Below are 22,473 nucleotides of genomic sequence, written 5' to 3'. Positions count from 1 at the left end.
TTACTTCCGAAACCAAACTGCTGCACCCTGCCGAAAACCCCCCCACTTTTCAGCTGATGGACATGCTGGGAAACCAGCTTAAACCATCAAATCAGTTTTTCAGCAGAGACAACAACATGCACATCATGTAGACACAGGATGGACATGAACTTCATAGGGAGGAGCTGATAGCATGTTGGGTCGATTTATAAAGACCTCAGGTAAACAAACAGACCAACCTATTCTTAGCGTGTGAGTTTTCTGTGTAAATCCACATACACACACACACACACACACACACACACACACACACACACAGCTGAAGAGAAACTCAATATCCTCTTACACACACAATTTAAAAGTGACGATCACTGAAGCGTTCCCTCTAAAATGCCACGAACACTCACAGATTCTTGTGATTATTCTCTATTTTGGGTCTGGCTGTGTGATATTGTAAGAAGGAAACATTACACACTTTGCCTTTAATATTGTTGTAGGCCGTTTTTTTAAGTGTTTTGTTCAAATAGAGTTTTGTAATACAGATTTGTCATCGCAACAGTGAACGCTTTTGAGATATCTCTCCAGTTACCCGACCCGCTTTAAATAATTCTGATTATCCACACAGGTGCATCCATACCAGTGCATCTGGAGTGATGTGTGAGTGTGTGTGTGTGTGTGTGTGTGTGTCCACTCACCCCCTTGCGTACTGTTCCGGCCTTCATAGGTGCTCGCTAACAGCACTTTCCCCTACAGTCTTTTAAGGCTAAATGGGGATCTTTGTCTTTGTTGTTGTTTGTATGTGTGTGTGTGTGTGTGTGTGTGTGTGTGTGTGTCCGTTCCTCCACTTCCAGGTGGCCGGGCTCCTCCTTTGGGGTGGATGGTAGCGGCCAGAACTCCACTACGGCGCATCCCTCCTCCTTCCCGGGTTTCGGCACCAGTGTAAGGGGATTAAAGGAGGAGGCGAGAACCGGCTTGACAATATAAATAATATTTTAATATAAAACTCAACCAAAGACACAAACACACACACACACACACACACACACACAGGTGTCGGACAGCTGCCCGTAAATCTCTCTCTCTCTCTCTGTGTCGCACTACCGTTGATCCCTCTCGGGGGCTAATTAGCCTGATTAGGGGTCGGGTGTGCGGATTCACGAGCCCGCCCCGCCACACATATATATTGTTAAGTGTATTAATGGTTGCAAACAAACTTTCTCGTAATGACACGATTGCCCTGCAGACAGGAGGATAGTTTCGTTACATGTTTGTTTGGTTTTTAAGATGTTTCTCCAGGCTTTGCTAACCCCTGACTGACGGACACATTTACCACCTGTTGTTTTGTATGACAATGCTAGCCAGCTGTCTGAGATGATGCTTTATTTTTAGTGCGTGTGGTTTGTGGATTGGACCAGTGTCTGTGTGGTTTTGTCTCAAGTCGAGGCATGCGAGACGCCTCAGCTACCTGAAGTATGAGGTCACTTTCCGAGTTAATTAGCGGAGTGCAGATGGGACAGGCCTATGTTCATACAGGCAGAAACAAGAAGATTTGTACAAGCCTGATTGAAAGCACATTGAGTTACACACTGTAACACACACTTACTATAAGCACGTGTAATAGTGGCACTTGAATATAAATGTTCAGGTCGATTCTGCTGTGCTGGTATTTTCACAGCACATATTTTTATAAATGAGCTCCTGCTGTGATGAAACTCAATGGCGTCATTAGCCATCTTGAGCTCTTAATGTTTTGTGCAGTGCATTATTTCATTAGAAAGGTCTCGAGTGGACTGAGAGAGGACAGTGATCCGGTTTGACTGTATGAAGCGCTGCTCACAGCTGAATATGACAAACATCAATCATTAAACACCACCGGAATACAATGATCTCACATACAACAACTATCTGTCTGTCTGTCTGTCTGTCTGTCTATAATCTGTCTGTCTATCTGTCTGTCTGTCTGTCTGTCTATCTATAATCTGTCTGTCTGTCTGTCTGTCTATCTATAATCTGTCTGTCTGTCTGTCTGTCTATAATCTGTCTGTCTATCTGTCTGTCTGTCTGTCTATCTATAATCTGTCTGTCTGTCTGTCTATCTGTCTGTCTATCTATAATCTGTCTGTCTGTCTGTCTGTCTGTCTATAATCTGTCTGTCTGTCTGTCTGTCTGTCTATCTATAATCTGTCTGTCTATCTGTCTGTCTGTCTGTCTATAATCTGTCTGTCTATCTATAATCTGTCTGTCTATCTGTCTGTCTGTCTGTCTATAATCTGTCTGTCTATCTGTCTGTCTGTCTGTCAATCTATCTGTCTGTCTGTCTATCTATCTGTCTGTCTGTCTGTCTATCTATAATCTGTCTGTCTATCTGTCTGTCTGTCTATCTATAATCTGTCTGTCTATCTGTCGGTCTGTCTGTCTGTCAATCTATCTGTCTGTCTGTCTGTCAATCTAACTATCTGTCTGTCTGTCTGTCTGTCTATCTATCTATCTATCTATCTGTCTGTCTGTCTATCTGTCAGTCTGTCTGTCAATCTATCTAACTGTCTGTCTGTCTGTCTATCTATCTGTCTGTCTAACTGTTTCTGTCTCTATCTATCTATCTATCTATAATCTGTCTGTCTATCTGTTGGTCTGTCTGTCTGTCTGTCCATCTATCTATCTAACTATCTGTCTGTCTGTCTGTCTATCTGTCTGTCAATCTAACTATCTGTCTGTCTGTCTGTCTATCTGTCAGTCTGTCTGTCAATCTATCTAACTATCTGTCTGTCTGTCAATCTATCTAACTATCTGTCTGTCTGTCTATCTATCTGTCAATTTATCTATCTATCTGTCTGTCAATCTATCTATCTATCTATCTGTCTGTCTGTCTGTCTGTCTGTCATCTGTTTCTGTCTCTATCTATCTGTCTGTCTGTCTATCTATAATCTGTCTGTCTATCTATCTATCTGTCTGTCTATCTGTCTGTCTGTCCATCCGTGCAACTGTCTGTCTATCTATCTATCATCTGTCTCTCTCTGCCTATCTGTCTATCTATCCGTCTGTCTGTCTGTCTATCCATTCATTGTTCATTCTATCAATCATTCATTCTATAATTGTATTGTTTGTTCTGTCGTTCTATATATCATTCTGTTGTTATATCGTTCTATCCATCAAGTCGAGGCCGAATTAATCGGTTCATGAATCTGAATTAAAATTGTAACCATAAACTCAACATCAATATGTTAAGCTCATTTTATTGAAACGATTTGTCAATATAAATGTAACAAAAACACCTCTATTGCATTTCATATATATATATATATATATACACTATGATTAATATCCTGCTGATCAGACTTTAAAGTGGTGTCAGAATATGCTTCAGGTGTATGAAGACAAAACAGTCTCTGTAGTAACATTCAAGCGTATTGGTTGACTTATGAATGTGCCTGTGCGTGTGTGCATTTTAGAGAGAGACAGATAGCAGGTTTGCATCGGCTCTCTCGTCCAGGGCTTTGGTTTAGTTCAGCCCCCTGCACTTTGCACAACTCATTAATCAGTTTCCTTGTCATCCTAGTTGAGTTTCACCTGTCCATTGTTCAAGCTACAACCCTATAAGCACAATAACCAGCATAGCTTCCTCCTATCCTATACTCATTTATTAAAGGAGCATGTGTGACTGTCAGATATGAGCATCTTCATTGATGAAAAGTTCTTATTTTCTTGGGCTGAGGTGCTGGGAGTGTAAATTAACCCGCATCAGACGGCGTGGGAGGCGGTTGCGCTAACAAGGAGACTAAAGGCTACAGTCTCTAGCGTCCGTCGCTACTGCGCCTCTTGAGGCCAGGATTACATGGCATGATTACAACATGTTTTTGTGGATATTTACCGTGGTAATTCTTTGTTGTATAAACAGTAACTAAACAGTCATGCTCAGTAAACTCAAATCAAGAGACAACACTAAATCTAAATAAAACAAGAATGAATAAAAACACACTTATACAAAATAATGATTATTATTAATATTATTATAAACAGTTCCCTCTCACACACATACACACACGCGCAGACACACAGACACACACATACGCGCGCACACGCAGACAAACACACAGGCACACACACATATATATATATATATATATATATATAAACATTTAGTATACTGTATTTATGTATTTGAATATACAATGTATATAAATGTTATAAAAAGTCATTTTAAAGAAAAGTACACACTGCAGTTTCCTTTAATTTTTTATAATTGTATAATTATTAGTTTTGACAACTTACCACTCTAGTTTTTTATGTAATGTATATTTAATATAATGTCATATTTTAAGTTATATAAATTACAATTAAATTGTGATTTAATTTAAATAAGAATCTATATACAATAATTTTTATAATCTATTAAATGAAAAAGAATGCAAATAAGAAGCATTTTCACTGGCGCTCTCAAAGACATTGACCCCACTGGATTTTAAAATACAATATTGATATCTCATCCCATCACAGCACCATCACAGTACCATCAGAGCACCATCACAGTACCATCAGAGCACCATCACAGTACCATCATAGCACCATCACAGCACCATCACAGTACCATGACAGCACCATCACAGTACCATCACAGCACGATCACAGTACCATGACAGCAATCACATTACCATCACAGTACCATCACAGCACCATCACAGTACCATCACAGCACCATCACAGTACCATCACAGCACCATCACAGCACCATCACAGTACCATGACAGCACCATCACAGCACCATCACAGCACGATCACAGTACCATGACAGCAATCACATTACCATCACAGTACCATCACAGCACCATCACAGTACCATCACAGCACCATCACATTACCATCACATTACCATCACAGTACCATCACAGCACCATCACAGTACCATCACAGCACCATCACAGTACCATGACAGCAATCACAGCACCATCACAGTACCATCACAGTACCATCACAGCACCATCACAGCACCATCACAGCACCATCACAGCACCATCACAGCACCATCACAGCACCATCACAGCACCATCACAGCACCATCACAGCACCATCACAGCACCGTGACAGCACCGTGACAGCACCATGGTGCCATAACAGACAAAAGGTAACATCATATGAGATGCTAACTGGCCCAATTTGGTGAATGGAGTGGGCTCAATAAAATGTGGCATGCGTGTTTTTTTAACCCTTCTGAACTGAACGCAGAGCAGCTGTTGTTGTCATGACTGTGGCGGGGGAGATTCAAGGCCAGAACACGGCGACTCATCTCACATATTGAAATGCCACGCTGGTGGCCGAGCCATGATTTATGTCTCGTATGGGCCTTATCTTTCCCGCCAAGAGGGCGGCCCTTATTGTGCTGAGAATACAACCAGACATCAGTTTATTGTGACTCGAATGAGGCAAAAAACAATACAAAAATAGAGAAAATGTGACAAGCAGAGTTGATTTTACTTTTGTGACAATGTTGAAACATACAGATGCGATTGTGAGTGCAATATGGCCGGCATTCTCTTCAAAGCCCCGTAACAACACTGACATGACACACGATAACCTTCCTAAAATCTCTGCATCTCTCTGTCACAATACATCTTCTGTGACCCAAACAGACTTCAGATGCTGACATTTAACAAATACTTTTGTGCACTTTGAATCAGATATTTGGCTGCCTTCTATTCAAGCAACTGTCTAACATTATGTTACTGTAAATCAGTTCAACTAGCATGTGTTGTAACCAGATCCATCTAGTTAACAGCAGCATGCTATTAAGGTGTAGTGAGATCAAATCACAGATGCCGCAAGTCTTAATTACACCAGTGTGAATCACAGAGATCTGGAGCATTCTGATTGCTTAACTACCCCTCTTACATGACAGATGGGCTGCCGAGGTGAAACATGGCCATTGGGGAAATAACGGCTTTGTTTGCCACATGTATGCTGTGTCATAGCAACCTCCCTACAAGAACACCCTATCAACCGCATAGCGATGTAGTAAGAATCATTCTGTCCTTAGTAACCACCCATAACTCTCTAGCAACCACATAGAAATGCACTGAAAACCACTGAAATCTCTTTAACAATTGTATAGTGACAAGATAAATTCACTTTGAACACCTTAGAAACAAAATGGCAATGCCCTAGCAACCTACAATAAACCCCTAGCAACCACATAGGAATTAGCTGAAAACCACTCAAGAACACAAAGCAACAGGGTAAAAATCACTCTGGACACATCAGAAAACACATAGCAACACCTTAGCAACCATCCAGATATCCCTAGCAACCACAAAGGAATATGCTGAAAAGCACCCAGAACTCCTTAACAATTGCATAGTGATAGTGACATGATAAAAATCCCTCGGAACACCTTAGAAACCAAATGGTAGGGCCGTAGCAACCTACAAGTACAATCTAGCAACAACACAGAACTGTACCAAAACCCACTCAGAACATATTGCAACACTGTACAAATCACTATGAACACCTTAGAAACCAAACGGTAATGCCCTAGCAACCTACAATAAAACCCCAGCAACCACATAGAAATTAGCTGAAAACCCCTCAAGAACACAAAGCAACATGGTAAAAATCACTCTGGACACATTTGAAAACACATAGCAACACCTTAGCAACCATCCAGATATCCCTAGCAACCACAAAGGAATGTGCTGAAAAGCACCCAGAACTCCTTAACAATTGCATGGTGATAGTGACATGATAAAAATCCCTCTGAACATCTTAAAAACCAAATGGCAATGCCCTAGCAACATACAATAACACCCTAGCAACCACACAGAAATGCACTAAAAACCACAAAGAAAACTCTAGCATCCACGTAGAAATGTGCACTCAGAACACAGCAAAATGGTAAAAATCACTTTGAACACATTAGAAACATCAAAACACCTTAGCAACCATCTAGATATCCATAGCAACCACAAAGGAATGCGCTGAATCCCTCGGAACACCTTAGAAACCAAATGGCAGGGCATTAGCAACCTACAAGTACAATCTAGCAACAACACAGAACTGTACCAAAACCCACTCAGAACAAATTGCAACACTGTACAAATCACTATGAACACCTTAGAAACCAAACGGCAATGCCCTAGCAACCTACAATAAAACCCTAGTAACCACATAGAAATTAGTCGAAAACCACTCAAGAACACAAAGCAACATGGTAAAAATCACTCTGGACACATTAGAAACAACATAACACCTTAACAACCATCCAGATATCCATAGTAACCACAATAAAATGCACTGAATCCCTCGGAACACTTTAGAAACCAGATGGCAGGGTCTTAGCAACCTACAAGTACAATCAAGCAACAACACAGTACTGTCCCAAAACCACTTAGAACATATTGCAACGCAGTACAAATCACTCTGAATACCTTAGCAACCACCCAGAACATCCTAGCAATTTCATATCAATGCACTGAAACCACTCAGAACACCTTAACAATTGCATAGCAACACACTAAAAAATCCCTCTAGAGGCCTTAGAAACTGAACAGCTATGACCTAGCAACCTACAAGAGCAACCTAGCAACCACATAGCAATGCAATAGATACCACTCTGTACAACTTAGGAAAGCTTAGCAATGCGGTTAAGAACACTTTAAAGGCCTTAGCAACCATATAACAATGCCCAGGGAAACACCTAGTAACCATGTAGCAACTGATAACCACGTATATAATACCCCAGCATTGTGACAGCAAGTTTTGGCAGGAAAACACCACTCACATTTTCTTGAGGATTGCAAAAATGTGTTTTACAGGTATTCACAACAACAACAACAACAACTATGAATTATGTGGTATTTACCAGGGTTGATTTTAATTTGATTCTCTTATTAATCTATGAGCATTGTTGTATATAAAAGCTTGTTTGATATTTTTGACTCTGATTGCACCAAGGCAACAGCACTAACCTCTTAGAAAACAAGCAGAACAATGCAACGCCATGTGAGAGTGCATGTGACCCCAGAACTTGCTTTTGTGCAGGTGACCGAATCTATGCGCTGCTATGGCAACCGTTTTACCTGATAGGGCACCTGCCTCCACGTTCTATGCTGGAGAGAAGCATACTTATAAGCAGTATCCCAAACGACACACTTGACACCATGCACTTACACAATGTATGAAGTTTTAGTGTAGTATCGTCCCATTTTGTTACTACACTGAAGCGTTCACCATTTAACAGCTGATAGAAGTGACGTTTCAAACCCTAGCGTTGTGTTTCCGCAAACTTTAGAGCACCATCCACTGTTTTTCCTGATCACCATCGCTGACAGTAACTCAAACTGTGCACATTATGCATACTGCAGATTTGGTAGTATATCTAGGGGGACCTGAGATGTGGGCCCTTCTGGCTTGGGCCAGTAAGTAAATACCTAGCCACAGTTTAGCAACCACCCAGATTATCCTAGCAATTGCATAGCAATACACTACTCTGAACACCAACTAACCAGAACAGCCTACCAAACACTTAAAAAATGTGCTAAAAACACTCAGAACACCTTAGCAACTGTATAGCAACACCACAGCAACCATCCAAAAAACATTAGCAACCACATAGCTACACACTAAAAACCACTCAGAACACCTTAGCAACTGTATTGCAATGACACAGCAGCTGTCCAAAACACATTAGCAACCACATAGCAATGCCAAAGCAACTGTACAGAACACTTTAGCGACCACTCAGAACACCTTAGCAACTGCATAGCAACTGTCCTGAATACATTAGCAACCACATAGCTACACACTAAAAACCACTCAGAACAAAACAGTAAATACATGGCCCATAGCAACTGTATAGCAAAGCAACAGCAACTGTCCAAAAACGCATTAGCAACCGCATAGCAACTGTCCAGAACACTTAAGCAACCACATACCTACACACTAAAAGCACTCAGAACACTTTTCAACTGCATAGCAATGCCACCGAAACTGTACAAAACAGCTTAGCAACTGCATAGCAATGCCACAGCAACCATCCAAAACACATTAGCAACCACATAGCTACAACTAAAAATCACTTAGAATAGCAACTGCATAGCAACGCCACAGCAACCATCCAGAACACATTGACAGCCACATAACTACATACTAAAAACACTCAGAACACCTTAGCAACTGCATAGCAATGCCACAGCAACCATCCAAAACACATTAGCAACCACATAGCTACAACTAAAAATCACTTAGAATAGCAACTTCATAGCAACGCCACAGCAACCATACAGAACACATTAGCAACCACATAATAAAAACACTCAGAACACCTTAGCAACTGCATAGCAATGCCACAGCAACCATCCACAAAACATTAGCAGCCACATAACTACATACTAAAAACACTCAGAACACATTAGCAACTGCATAGCAATGCCATAGCAATGCCACAGCAACCATCCAAAACACATTAGCAACCACATAGCTATAACTAAAAATCACTTAGAATAGCAACTGCATAGCAACGCCACAGCAACCATACAGAACACAGTAGCAACCACATAATAAAAACACTCAGAACACATTAGCAACTGCATAGCAATGCCATAGCAATACCACAGCAACCATCCAAAACACATTAGCAACCACATAGCTACACCTAAAAATCACTTAGCATAGCAACTGCATAGCAACAGCAACTGTCCAGAACACCTTACAACCGCATAGCTACACAATAAAAACCACTCAGAAAGCTTTAGCAACTGCAATACTAAAAACCACTAAACACAAATCGTACAGTATTTTTGGTTTTACCGTCTATGATCATTTCCAGAATACTATTATTTTGCAACTTTGTTTCAATAAGACGAAGTGTTTAATGTGAAATCTGTGAATAAAACACTTTGTAAATGGTTGTTTGCAAGATGTCTCGCATAAGTAACGTTGTTTAATTGGACTGTCCCCGGGGAAGGGAATTCCGAGTGTTATTTTTAATCATTTTGATTGGCTTTTTTCATTCATGAACTGCAACTGAGCAATTATTATGAGGAAATTGCAGCTGCTCGCAAAGCTAAAGTTGATTATCAAAGTACCGGCACTCCACTCTCACTGTGCGTGTCTAATCAAAGCGTAATACCTTGCGTCACACACACACACACACACACACACACACACACACACACACACACACAGTTGTCCATTGAATAAGCCCTGTCGACCCCCTGTGAGTGTGTAGGTGGTGGATGTGATATTTAAATCCAGTTCCACATCTCACCCACTGGTTACAGGCCTCACACGGTGTCTGCTGTAAAGGCTGTGACAAAAACGCCCCATGTCACCACACATGAGTACCAGCAGCAGCACTACAAGACCTTTAAACTAGAACAACATCTTGGATCTGTCCGTCAATGGTTGTTCACAGGATACATGTGGTATCAAACAAGCAACATCAAGCACCGGCCTACACAAAGTAAAAAAGGACAATAATGTTTGGGAATTGACACACTTGTGTACTATGGCGTTGTATTGTGCGATGTTAAGGCTAAGGGCTGATAATGGTAAGGTTGCTAGTTTGATCTAGGAGTAAGTCTTGACCTTTCGGACCTTGACCGGTCCGAAAGCTATTGCTAGGTCTTCTCTAATGGTCTTCTCTCTCTCGCTCTCTCCTAAGGTCTTGAATCTCTTCTTGGCTTTGCTCCTGAGCTCCTTCAGCGCAGACAACCTCTCGGCTCCGGACGATGACGGCGAGATGAACAACCTGCAGATCGCCATTGCGCGGATCCAGCGGGGGATTCTGTGGCTACGGCAGGCCCTCTGCGACTTCTACAACGGGAACTTTAAGCGTCGCCGTCAGCAGGCAAAGGAGGCCAAAGCCATGCTGAAACTCAAGAGACGCAGCCAGCAGGCGCACTCGGTGGAGGGCAACGGGATCGCCATAGTCATCGAGCGCGGTGGTGAGGAAGACAGCTACATGACCAACCCCAACCTAACCATCAGCGTTCCCATTGCGCCCGGAGAGTCCGACGTGGAGTTCCCCGAGGAGGAAGAGGATGAGGAGGAGGACGACGACGATGCCAGCGAGGGCTCAGATGAGGAGATAGAGGAGACGAAGCCGGTGAGTGACACCTTGACATCATATCTATGTTGCAAAGCCAGTTTAGACCTAGTCTTGGCCTTACCTGGCACGCACCCCCTGCATCCATTAGCATAAACAAGAGTTTATCTCAATAGAAGTTGGGACTCAATGTGGCCCAACAGTACGCTACCAAAGTTCAATCATGGGCCATAAATGCAGAGCGACTAATCACTCTGGAGCAACAGGAATATTACATCCTGATAACCCTGATAATTTTAATTTACACAGAACCTGTTTGGCACATATCAAAATGTATCTGTGGTTAGTTGTTTCCCGTCTAAGTGGGAGGTTCTTGTCCATAACAAGCTGTAATATGGACCAGACTTTATGCCAACAGGGCTTAAATGATGGCGAGACCGAGGAGTTCTTGGGGGAAAGTTCTGTCAATGAACTGTGCTTAAACAAGACTTTTAAACTTTATTGGTTACATGCAGCTTTTAAAAAGGAAATAAACGTCCAATCTGAATATTTGAAAATGCGCATACATGAGGGGGTCTGGGTGGCTCAGCGAGTATTGACGCGGACTGTCACACCTGGAGTCGCGAGTTTGAATCCAGAACGTGCTGAGTGACTCCAGCCAGGTCTCCTTAACAACCAAATTGGCCCGGTTGCTAGGGAGGGTAGAGGTCATATTGGGTAACCTCCTCGTGATCGCTATAATGTGGTTCTCGCGCTCGGTGGGGAGTGTGGTGAGTGACTCCAGCCAGGTCTACATAGCAACCAAATTGGCCTGGTTGCTAGGGAGGGTAGAGTCACATGGGGTAACCTCCTCATGATCGCTATAATGTGGTTCTCGCTCTCGGTGGGGCGTGTGGTGAGTGACTCCAGCCAGGTCTCCTTAGCAACCAAATTGGCCCGGTTGCTAGGGAGGGTAGAGGTCAAATGGGGTAACCTCCTTGTGGTCGCTATAATGTGGTTCTCGCTCTCGGTGGGGCGTGTGGTGAGTGATTCCAGTCAGGTCTCCTTAGCAACCAAATTGGCCCGGTTGCTAGGGAGGGTAGAGTCACATGGGGTAACTTCCTTGTGGTCACTATAATGTGGTTCTCGCTCTCGGTGGGGCATGTGGCGAGTTGTGCATGGATGCCGCGGAGAATAGCGTGAAGCCTCCACGCGCACTACTCAGTGGTAACGCGCTCAACAAGACACGTGATCAGATGCACGGATTGACGGTCTCAGATGTGGAGGCAACGGAGATTCGTCCTCCGCCACCCGGATTGAGGCGAGTCACTACACCACCACGAGGACTTGGAGCGCATTGGGAATTGGCCGTTACAAATTGGGGAGAAAATCAAAAAAGAAAATGCGCATACATACATACATACATACCATACTTATACAAGCTTTTTCGGTTTCACATATCAGAAGCACACACATCTCTTAAGGTCTAATACAGGTACTCCTCTAAAATAACAGACAAGTCTGCTCTAAACGTGCCATTTGCTCTTAGATTAAATGCAATAATTGGCAGAAACTATGCACCGCTTTTTTCACGCTTTCATTTTGTTAATCTACTGTTTTGCACATCATTATAATAAAGTAACACTAATTGTGCAGTGTCTGCTAATGTCATGACTGATGCACTGAAAGCAGTCATTAAGTCAGACACTCTCTCTCCTCAAAATCCAAGCACAAATGAGCAAAAGAAAAGCATATTAGCAGGTGTTAATGGTGATTGCGCCTGTTAACACCAGGGCTGGAAATGTAGGGGGAGGCGGAGTTCCCGGAGTGAATTTTGTGGGGGAATGGTGTTCCCGTTCAAACTGGCTACATTTGTTAGGGGAACGAAGAGGATTTTAATGAACAGCACATCACCAACACGTGCATTGCTGCAAGTAGAGGATACTTATATATATATATATATATATATATATATTATTTTAAATTTTTATAAATATTTTCCCACCAAATCATTCGTGGGAAAATTGTTCATGTGACTCATTGTGCATGACACCGCGGAGACTCACAGCATGTGGGGGCTCATGCTACTCTCCACGATCCACACACAACTCACCACACGCCCCATTGAGAGCGAGAACCACTAATCACCACCACGAGGAGGTTACCCCATGTGACTCTACCCTCCCTAGCAACCGGCCCAATTTGGTTGCTAAGGAAACCTGGCTGGAGTCACTCAGCACGCCCTGGATTCAAACTAGCGACTTCGGGGGTGATAGTCAGCGTCAGTACTCGCTGAGATACCCAGATGCCCTCCTGTACGGCTCTATGAAATAACTGAAATGATATGGAACCGTAATGCGGTCAAGACCTGGAACTACTTCATAGCGGTACAATAACTTGAAAAATAAATGCACACCTTAGAACCTTCGTCAACCAATCAGAATCAAGTATTCAACAGACCCACGGTATAAGTAAAAATAACTGGAGTGGTGGTGGCGTAGTCGGCTAAAGCACATAACTGGTAATCAGAAGGTTGCTGGTTCAATCCCCCACAGCCACCACCTTTGTGACCTTGAGTAAGGCACTTATTTGCGTGATACGAGCATGAAGCGTTCATCTGACCATCATCTATCTATCTATCTATCTATCTATCTATATATATATAGACACACTCTCATTTAGAGTCTGTTTTCCCCCCTCAGAGGCCCGCAATATGCTCGGGTCTGGATTCCCCAGCATGCACCCTGTTGGAAGATTTAGGGTGTGTTTGGCATCAGTAGCATACTGCCGGTGTGTTTAGAGAATTCCCTCATGCACATCCTCCACGTGAGCAGTTATGTAAGCAGACAGGACCTTTACAAAAGTCACGTTGATCAGGGAGTTCAGCAGCCGAGGCGTCAAAATGAGTGTTCAATATAAAGACAGAAAGAGTTCGTCTCTCTTGCACTCATTCATAAAACTAAAACAACTCCATTTTTAGATTGTCTGAAGTAAAGGTGAGTGATGAAAGCGCCAGAGCGTTGCTATGCAATTGCAAAGGTGTGTTGTGTGGTTTTAGCATGTTGCTATGCTGTTGCTAGGGGTTCTGAGAGGTTGCTTGGGCATTGCTAGGTGGTTTCCAGGGTGTTCTGGGTGGTTCCTTACACCCTCAAGTCTCTATAATCTGAGTAGGGTTGCAACAACTGTACATAAGGTCTCATTTAAGTTGGGATGTAAAGTTCAAACATATGGTAAATGTTCTGCACTTATATAGCGCTTTTTTAGCCTTAGCGGTTACAAAGCGCTTTACGCTGCGACTCATTCACCCGTTCACACACTAATGACAGTAGAGCTGCCATGTAAGGTGCTAGCCTGCCATTGGGAGCAATTTGGGGTTCAGTGCCTTGTCCAAGGACACATGGGCATGTGGAGTCATGTGGGTGGGGAAACAAACCGCCAACCCTGCGATTAGCGGCCGACCCGCTCTACAACCTGAGCTACAGCCGCCACATACACCAGCCACCCGCCAAATGCAACGGGCTTATCCAGCTAACAGAGCACGTTCTCTCAACATTATAAACAAATGTTATTGCAGCAACGTTAATAGAACATTCTTTCAACGTTTTCTGTTGTTGATAAACGTTCTCAAAATGTTAGCATGAACACGTTATTCATACATTGTGAGTGGAACATTCTTTAAACGTTACTACACGGATTTCCAAACGCTTCCAGAACCTTCCTATAGCCAAGAAGAAGAGAACGTTCTTGCAAGATAAAAATGGAAGTTCCCGGAACTTTCAAATAACGTTTTCACAACCGTATGGGAACATTAGGGAAACGTTCTTGTAACAAATGTGCTGGCTGGTGCTTAATTTGGTTGCACCCCGTTCTTAACACAAGAGTTACACGGCAAATACGTTTCTTATTATTGTTTTATTTTTTTGTCATTTTCCAGTAAAAATATCTAAATATCCTAAAAAAATTTAAAAAAAGATTTACAAGCAAAACAACAACAACAACAACAACAAATCTGCAAATGCGGCAAGAATTTTAAACTAAGTCATTTATATATATTTTGACCCCTATGGCAAATAGATTTTTCTAATTTGACCTAATTTTACAATAAAAAAAATAATCGCTTGTCAAGTACATGCATCTCATTATAAGCACATTTACTGGAAAACAAGGTAAAAAATAGTAATTAATCATTTAAAATTATTTTTGCAATGTAGCTAGTATTCGCATAAAATGACATTCATTTCAGTGTTATCTTACGGTCAGGGCTGGACTGGTAATTGGGCATACCGGGCATTTTCCCAATGGGCCGAGGCACTTTGGGGCCAATCAGGGGCGGACCGGCCATCGGGACAACCGAGGGTGCGCCACGATTAGCTAAAGACAGTGAAAAACTGGTTCATGTTCGAACCTTTTATGACTCACGTGACTGTCAGCGTAGATAAAGAACATTTCTATGCAAGTACGATATACATTCATGTCTGTAGCATTTAGATATAAACCCCTCATGTCCATTGGCAACAGTAAATGTGTCTCTAATATTTGAACACACAAAATCGCTGATGATAGAATCTGGGACAGAGTCTCCTGCTCTTCCAGGTGTAACGCTGTGACGAGTTTAAGAGCAGCTGATATTCGTTTCGTCTTTAATCTTTCTCTCCACCTGTTCTTCCTCATTCTGTCTCGCTCTACATCTTTTATCTTTCCCCGCACCTGTCCTTCCTCCTCATCCCTCCCTATCTCTCATGCCTTCAGACCATCAGGCCCGTTTCCCCACATATGTATCTGGGTTTCCCCGAGCCAAACTGGCATGACATTTTCGGCTCGCGTGCTCTTCAGGACCCGTACCCCGCTCCTTTACATCACAAGTGCAACGCTCTATCAGTCCAGCAATTTGATCGCACTCGAACAAGCTTGTTTATGTAATGCAAACGTTAAAATGAGTCATGTATGATAGTAACAGTGTTTAGATGTCATGAGATAGCATTGTGTGAGACACAGGGCGAAAAGTAAGTGTTTATGAACTGATAATCTGCCATTTCACTCGTGATGGGAAACGAAATATATGATTTCTTGAAGGACAACAAAAGTATTGGGTTTGATATTTATTTTAAGCATTATTGCACTAATCACCACCACGAGGAGGTTACCCCATGTGACTCAACCCTCCCTAGCAACCGGGCCAATTTGGTTGCTAAGGAGACTCGCAGCATGTGGAGGCTCATGCTACTCTCCACGATCCACACACAACTCACCACACGCCCCACTGAGAGAACCACTAATCACCACCACGAGGAGGTTACCCCATGTGACTCTACCCTCCCTAGCAACCAGGCCAGTTTGGTTGCTAAGGAGACTCACAGCATGTGGAGACTCATGCTACTCTCCACGATCCACACACAACTCACCACATGCCCCATTGAGAGCCACATGCCCCAATCACCACCACGAGGAGGTTACCCCATGTGACTCTAGCCTCCCTAGCAACCGGGCCAATTTGGTTGCTAAGGAGACCTGGCTGGAGTCACTCAGCACTCCCTGGATTGAAACTCACGACTCCAGGCGTGCTAGTCAACGTCAATACTCGCTGAAATACCCAGACCCCGCCACGCATGACTCATTTTAATGTTTGCATTACATAAGAGTGACTACGCCACCACGAGGACTTAGAGCGCATTGGGGATTGGGCGTTCCAAATTGGGGAGAAAAAAAGAGAAGAAAATCCCCAAAAAAGAATAACATGACGATGAGATTTGGGGTGAACTATCCCTTTAAAAAAATGCCCCAGATATGTAACATATGTAGGCAAAAAATGCCCCTGTAGTGAATACATCTTACATAGAGACTGCACCATTATTCCACTTTTGTTCTCCAGCACTCGTCCTGAACAAAGTGATGTAGGACATCATGTCTCAAAGTTTCCTCTCAAACAGGGTCAGATAAAAAGTTTATGACAGTAAAGACTCAAACCGGAAACCATATGGCAACATGTTGGAGACTACCGTCAGGTTCCTGTCCTGAAGAGCAGCTGATGTGCTGGACATCCGTCTCGGTGTCCTCTCTCTGTCTGTGACTTTATAACAGCAGAGCACATTCTGAGAAACAGCTTGTAGTTGAAACTCAGATGACCCATTATTTGCTAGAATATATATATTGTTGTTCTGCTTACTTGCACATTGCTCTACTTGTGCCAGGTGTGTCTCTCCGCTCGGCTTCAACTTGTGATGATTTAGACATTTCCACAATTATGTCTCAGGTGTTTTCACCTGCGTCTTGCATCATAGAAATGAAGCAGCTCTTCTATTTGTGCAATTGTGCTACTAGGTGCTACATTAGACAGTGAATATAATATTTCAGAAACTGAGGACGAGTCTCAGTCGCCTCCGCATCTGAGACCGTCAATCGGCGCATCTGATCACGTGACTCGTTGTGCATGACACCGCGGAGACTCACAGCATGTGGAGGCTCATGCTACTCTCCACGATCCACACACAACTCACCACACGCCCCATTGAGAGAACCACTAATCACCACCACGAGGAGGTTACCCCATGTGACTCTACCCTCCCTAGCAACTGGCCCAATTTGGTTACCCCATGTGACTCTACCCTCCCTAGCAACTGGCCCAATTTGGTTACCCCATGTGACTCTACCCTCCCTAGCAACTGGCCCAATTTGGTTACCCCATGTGACTCTACCCTCCCTATCAACTGGCCCAATTTGGTTACCCCATGTGACTCTACCCTCCCTAGCAACCGGCCCAATTTGGTTACCCCATGTGACTCTACCCTCCCTAGCAACTGGGACAATTTGGTTACCCCATGTGACTCTACCCTCCCTAGCAACTGGGACAATTTGGTTGCTAAGCACACCTGGCTGGAACCGGTACACATCTTTGAGTAGTTGTTTATGTCACGGTTATGCAAAAATTGCCGCGTGGTACATAAAGCACGTTCCAGTCAGAGGTTGCACTGCATATAAACATTATTTTTACACATTAGCAATTACACATAAACATTAACTAGGCTAACATCCAACATCCAAACAACAAGAAACTTGCCAACACTGACATAAACGCATACATTTTCAATTATAAGCAGAAAATAAACATATTTCTTACTTGTAGTTGAGCTGAAAACAATCTTTCTCAAGGACTTTGGATGTCTCTGGATTGTTAAACACACCTTGAGCAGGTTACAATCTGCACATGATATATTTTCTCCCTCTACTACCACTATTATAAGGAGTTCATGTATACTAGCACCCCCTCATGGTGTGGATGAAAACTGCAGCCATATCACAACCTGGTAACTGGATGGTGAATGTTACAATACATCACTAGGATGGATATGATTTTTAAAATGTATGTCTTTGTGATTTTTGTTTTGCATTTTGAGTTCTGTGATGTGTTGGGAGTTTTTGTTTTGTTTCAGTGTTTTGTTTTGTGGTGTTTTGTTTTTTGGTGTTTGGTTTTGCATTTTGGTGTTTTGTTCTGTGTGTTTTGTTTTTGTGTTTTGTTTTGTGTTTCAGTGTTTTGTGTTTTTTTCGGTGTTTTGTGTTTCGTTTCGGTGTTTTGTTTTGTGTTTTGTTTCAGTGTTTTGTGTTTTGGTGTTTTGTTTTGTGTTTCGTGTTTTGTTTCGGTGTTTTATGTTTCGTTTTTTGGTGTTTGGTTTTGGGATGTTTTCTGTTTTGTTTTGGTTATTTTGTTTTGCATTTTGGTGTTTTGTTCGGTGTTTTGTTCAGTGTTTTGTTTTGTGTTTTGGTGGGTTTTTTTGCATTTTGGTGTTTTGTTCGGTGTTTTGTTTTGTGTTTCATGTTTTGTTTCGGTGTTTTGTTCTGTGTTTTGTTTTGGTGTTTTGCATTTTGGTGTTTTGTTTTGTGTTTTGTTCAGTGTTTTGTTTTGTGTTTTGGTGTTTTGTTTTGTTTCGGTGTTTTGTTTTGTATTTTGGTGTTTTGTTTTGTGTTTTGTTTTGTGTTTTGTTCAGTGTTTTGTTTTGTGTTTTGTTTCGGTGTTTTGTATTTTGGTGTTTTGTTTTGTGTTTTGTTTCGGTGTTTTGTATTTTGGTGTTTTGTTTTGTGTTTTATTTTGTGTGTTTTTTGCGTTTTGTGATGTTTTGGTGGTTCTTGTTTTGTTTTGTGTTTGTTTTGTGTGATAGACATATAGACAGACAGACAGACAGACAGATGCCGTATATAGACAAAGAGATAGACATACATACAGATATTGGTGCCACTGAACCGTCTCATCAGATGAGATCCCAGGTGAGTCCAGTAAACAGGTAATAATGCATTATAGGTTTGTCCTATATTCTCAGCACTGATTGGAAGAGACACTTCTCAAGCATCACAGTGGATTCAGGAAACCTGTTGGCGTGATGTGATAAGATTGTGATATTGTTGTTTGAAGCGGTTGGTTGTGATTGATGGCGGTCTGCTCTCGGCAGGTGAATGGATTCTCATCGGACTCTTTTATGGACACTAGTCTGCACACATCAGTCAGTCGCTTTGGCCTGTCTCTCCACAGGTGAACCCAAATCAGTGCAATTAGACGTCCCGGTCCTTTCAGCCCTGCTGGTGGCCTAGCTCTGATTTCATTAGGGTCCAGTTGTGAATGCCACATTGTGGCTGTTGTCCCCCTGCAGGTGGTTATTTATAGGGCTTTTGTAGCATCCAGAATGTGCAACTCGACCTCCCTCTGTGTTTGGATTCCTCGGACACCAGTGTATGCCCCATCAACTTGACGTTGCACTGTGAGATGCGTGCAAGGTGAATGTTACATTGAACAGATGCTAACTGGTCGTCACAGTGCTTGACATGGGAACATTATGTAATGCTCATACTGACAAAACACAATGATGATTTTGATGATGTCATGATGAGCTCATTACCTGTTTACTGAGTGCCCTGTCATATTACAGTCCAATCATATCGAATTATACAATAGCAGTCGAGTAAAACACCCCTTATCACATCCACCGAAAATATCAACTTTCATAAAATCTGTGTTTATGGTATTCATGCTATATGAAATATACTACTTTACATAGAGAAGGATATGTTTAATTATTTTGATTATACCAGGAAATATATAATCAATTTTAGTAGACCTCATGAGTTTAAAATAGACACATTTCAGAAGCCTGGGTATCTCAGCAAGTATTGACGCTGACTAGCACACCTGGAGTCGTGAGTTTGAATCCAGGGCATGCCGAGTGACTCCAGCCAGGTCTCCTAAGCAACCAAATTGACCCGGTTGCTAGGGAGGGTAGAGTCACATGGGGTAACCTCCTCGTGGTGGTGATTAGTGGTTCTCTCAATGGGGCGTGTGGTGAGTTGTGTGTGGATCGTGGAGAGTAGCATGAGCCTCCACATGCTGTGAGTCTCCGCGGTGTCATGCACAACTAGTCACGTGATCAGATGCGCGGATTGACGTCTCAGAAGCGGACGCAACTGAGACTTGTCCTCCACCACCCGGATTGAGGCGAGTAACCATGCCACCACAAGGACCTACTAAGTAGTGGGTATTGGGCATTTCAAAATTAGGGAGAAAAGGGGATAAAAATACAATATTAAAGAAATAGACACATTTCGAGAGGGAGAGAGACATACACGGCCACGCTTGCATGTGTGTTCTTATATTTATGTTTGTTTTATGTTGAGATTCTGATTAAACATTACGGTGACTGTTCAGCTGGTTCCCGCCTCCTCCTTGCCCATCCTTATACTGTTTCAGTGGTGCCGAAACCCGGGAGGAAGGAGGGATGAGCTGTAGCAGAGTTCTTGCCACTTCCATCCGCCAGGGTAGCAGCCGCGGCCATCTGTATGTGGACGGAGGGGTCGCTGCTGGTCGCCGAGTGCCAGAGGAACCACTGCTATCCGCCGAAAAAGGGGAGGAGCGGTTCCGTCCACCACGGTCCGGAGGACTCACTGCCATCCACCGGGGGAGTAGTGAGCTGTTGTCTGCCAGAGCAGTTGAGGACTGACTGAGGAGCGGTTGAGGATCAGGCAACAGCACATCCCTCCTCCCTCCCAGGTTTCGGCACCACTTTAACAGTATAAGGACGGGCAAGGAGGAGGCGGGAACCAGCTGAACAGTCAACATAAAGTTTAATCAGAAACTCAAACAAACATAAACATAAGGACACGCATGCATGCGTCTCTTTCTTTCTCTCTCTCTTGAACTGGCATCTCCGGCTCCCCTTTTTCTCGCTCTCCCGCTGATCACCTGATCCAGCGCCGGCCATGCGTCCTCACGGCCCGGCCACACCCTCCTCCTTGTTACAGTATTGATTGAAAACAATTGATTCTTCGATTCTTTTTGGAATCGACTCCCAGCCCTAGTCTTTAGTTAAACATCACGGTTTATATATTCGATTTTACTTTGTCTCCCTTTTTTTTAAGGATTAAGAAAATTAGTCTAGAGTCGACGTTTGAAAACCTGGAATTAGGGATTGATTCCCAAATTCTCAGATTCACTGATAAGCTAAGTGTTTGAAACCAACATAAAATACCATATTTGTGCAATTTGCATCTTTTGACTCCAAATCTTATCGTTACTAAGATATAGCCATTGTGACAACTAGCCTATGTCTCCCCTACTAGCTTACTGCTTAATGAGGTGTAAGATCCCTGCAGATCTGATTGGTTGTCTTTAATTTGCAGAGTGATATCATCAGCCTATCAGAGGGCAGCACTGTTGATCTCAGGAAACCCGGCGAGGAGGAGGACGAGTATTCAGAAATGGCAGAAGAAGCCATGGATCCGGAAAACTGCCTTCCTGATGGTGGGTCATCTTAAACTCAGATACTCTTTGCAGGCCATGAGTGAGCACAGCCGGCCCCCAATCAGGCTAATCAGCCGAGGAGAGGGATAAAGCCGAGCCAGATGTGGCAGTTCCAGAGAGAGAGAGCCACACGCAGCTGCCATGTTTGTTTAGGTTTGTGTCTTTAAGATAACCTGGGAAGGAGAAGGATGCGCTGTCGTGGAGTCCTCGCCACTGCCGTCCATCCAAAGGAGCAGCCGTGGCCATTTGCTGGGAGATGGAGGAGTCACTGCCGGCAGCCTGGAGGAGGAGGAACGGCCGCCATCTGTGAGGAGGAACGGCCACCTGGTGGAGGGCGGTGGGGCTCGCTACCAGCTGCTCTTTGGGTGGACGGCAGTGGCAAGGACTCCATGACAGCGCATCCGTCCTACTTCCCGAGTTACGACACCAATGTATCAAGGTATAAAATGGGCATGGAGGAAGCGGGGACCAGACGAACCATCAAAATAATGTTTAATGAAAACTTAAGACACAAACATAAACACACACGGCAGCTGCGTGTGGCTCTCTCTCTCTGGAACTGCCACATCTGGCTCGGCTTTATCCCTCTCCTCAGCTGATTAGCCGATTGGGGGCCGGCCATGCGCGGCATTCACGGTCCTGCCCCGCCCTCCTCCTCATCACACTGACATTTAAAAATGTCATTTAAAAAAATTATAATTAA

General features: G+C 43.2%; 1 protein-coding gene across 1 annotated transcript in view; it reads left to right on the top strand.

Annotated features, from left to right (window-relative positions):
• LOC127635198 (sodium channel protein type 4 subunit alpha B-like) overlaps window positions 1-22,473 on the top strand; it is a 161,551-nt gene that overhangs the window by 105,372 nt on the left and 33,706 nt on the right. The window contains 2 exon segments of the mRNA XM_052115070.1: window positions 10,631-11,070; window positions 21,664-21,770. Coding sequence (XP_051971030.1) covers window positions 10,631-11,070; window positions 21,664-21,770 — 547 coding nt within the window.

This window comes from Xyrauchen texanus, chromosome 42 (assembly GCF_025860055.1).
Source record: "Xyrauchen texanus isolate HMW12.3.18 chromosome 42, RBS_HiC_50CHRs, whole genome shotgun sequence".
Classification (NCBI taxonomy): domain Eukaryota; kingdom Metazoa; phylum Chordata; class Actinopteri; order Cypriniformes; family Catostomidae; genus Xyrauchen; species Xyrauchen texanus.
The sequence above is the reverse complement of the archived record's forward strand: the minus strand, read 5'-3'. Positions and strand labels throughout refer to the sequence as shown.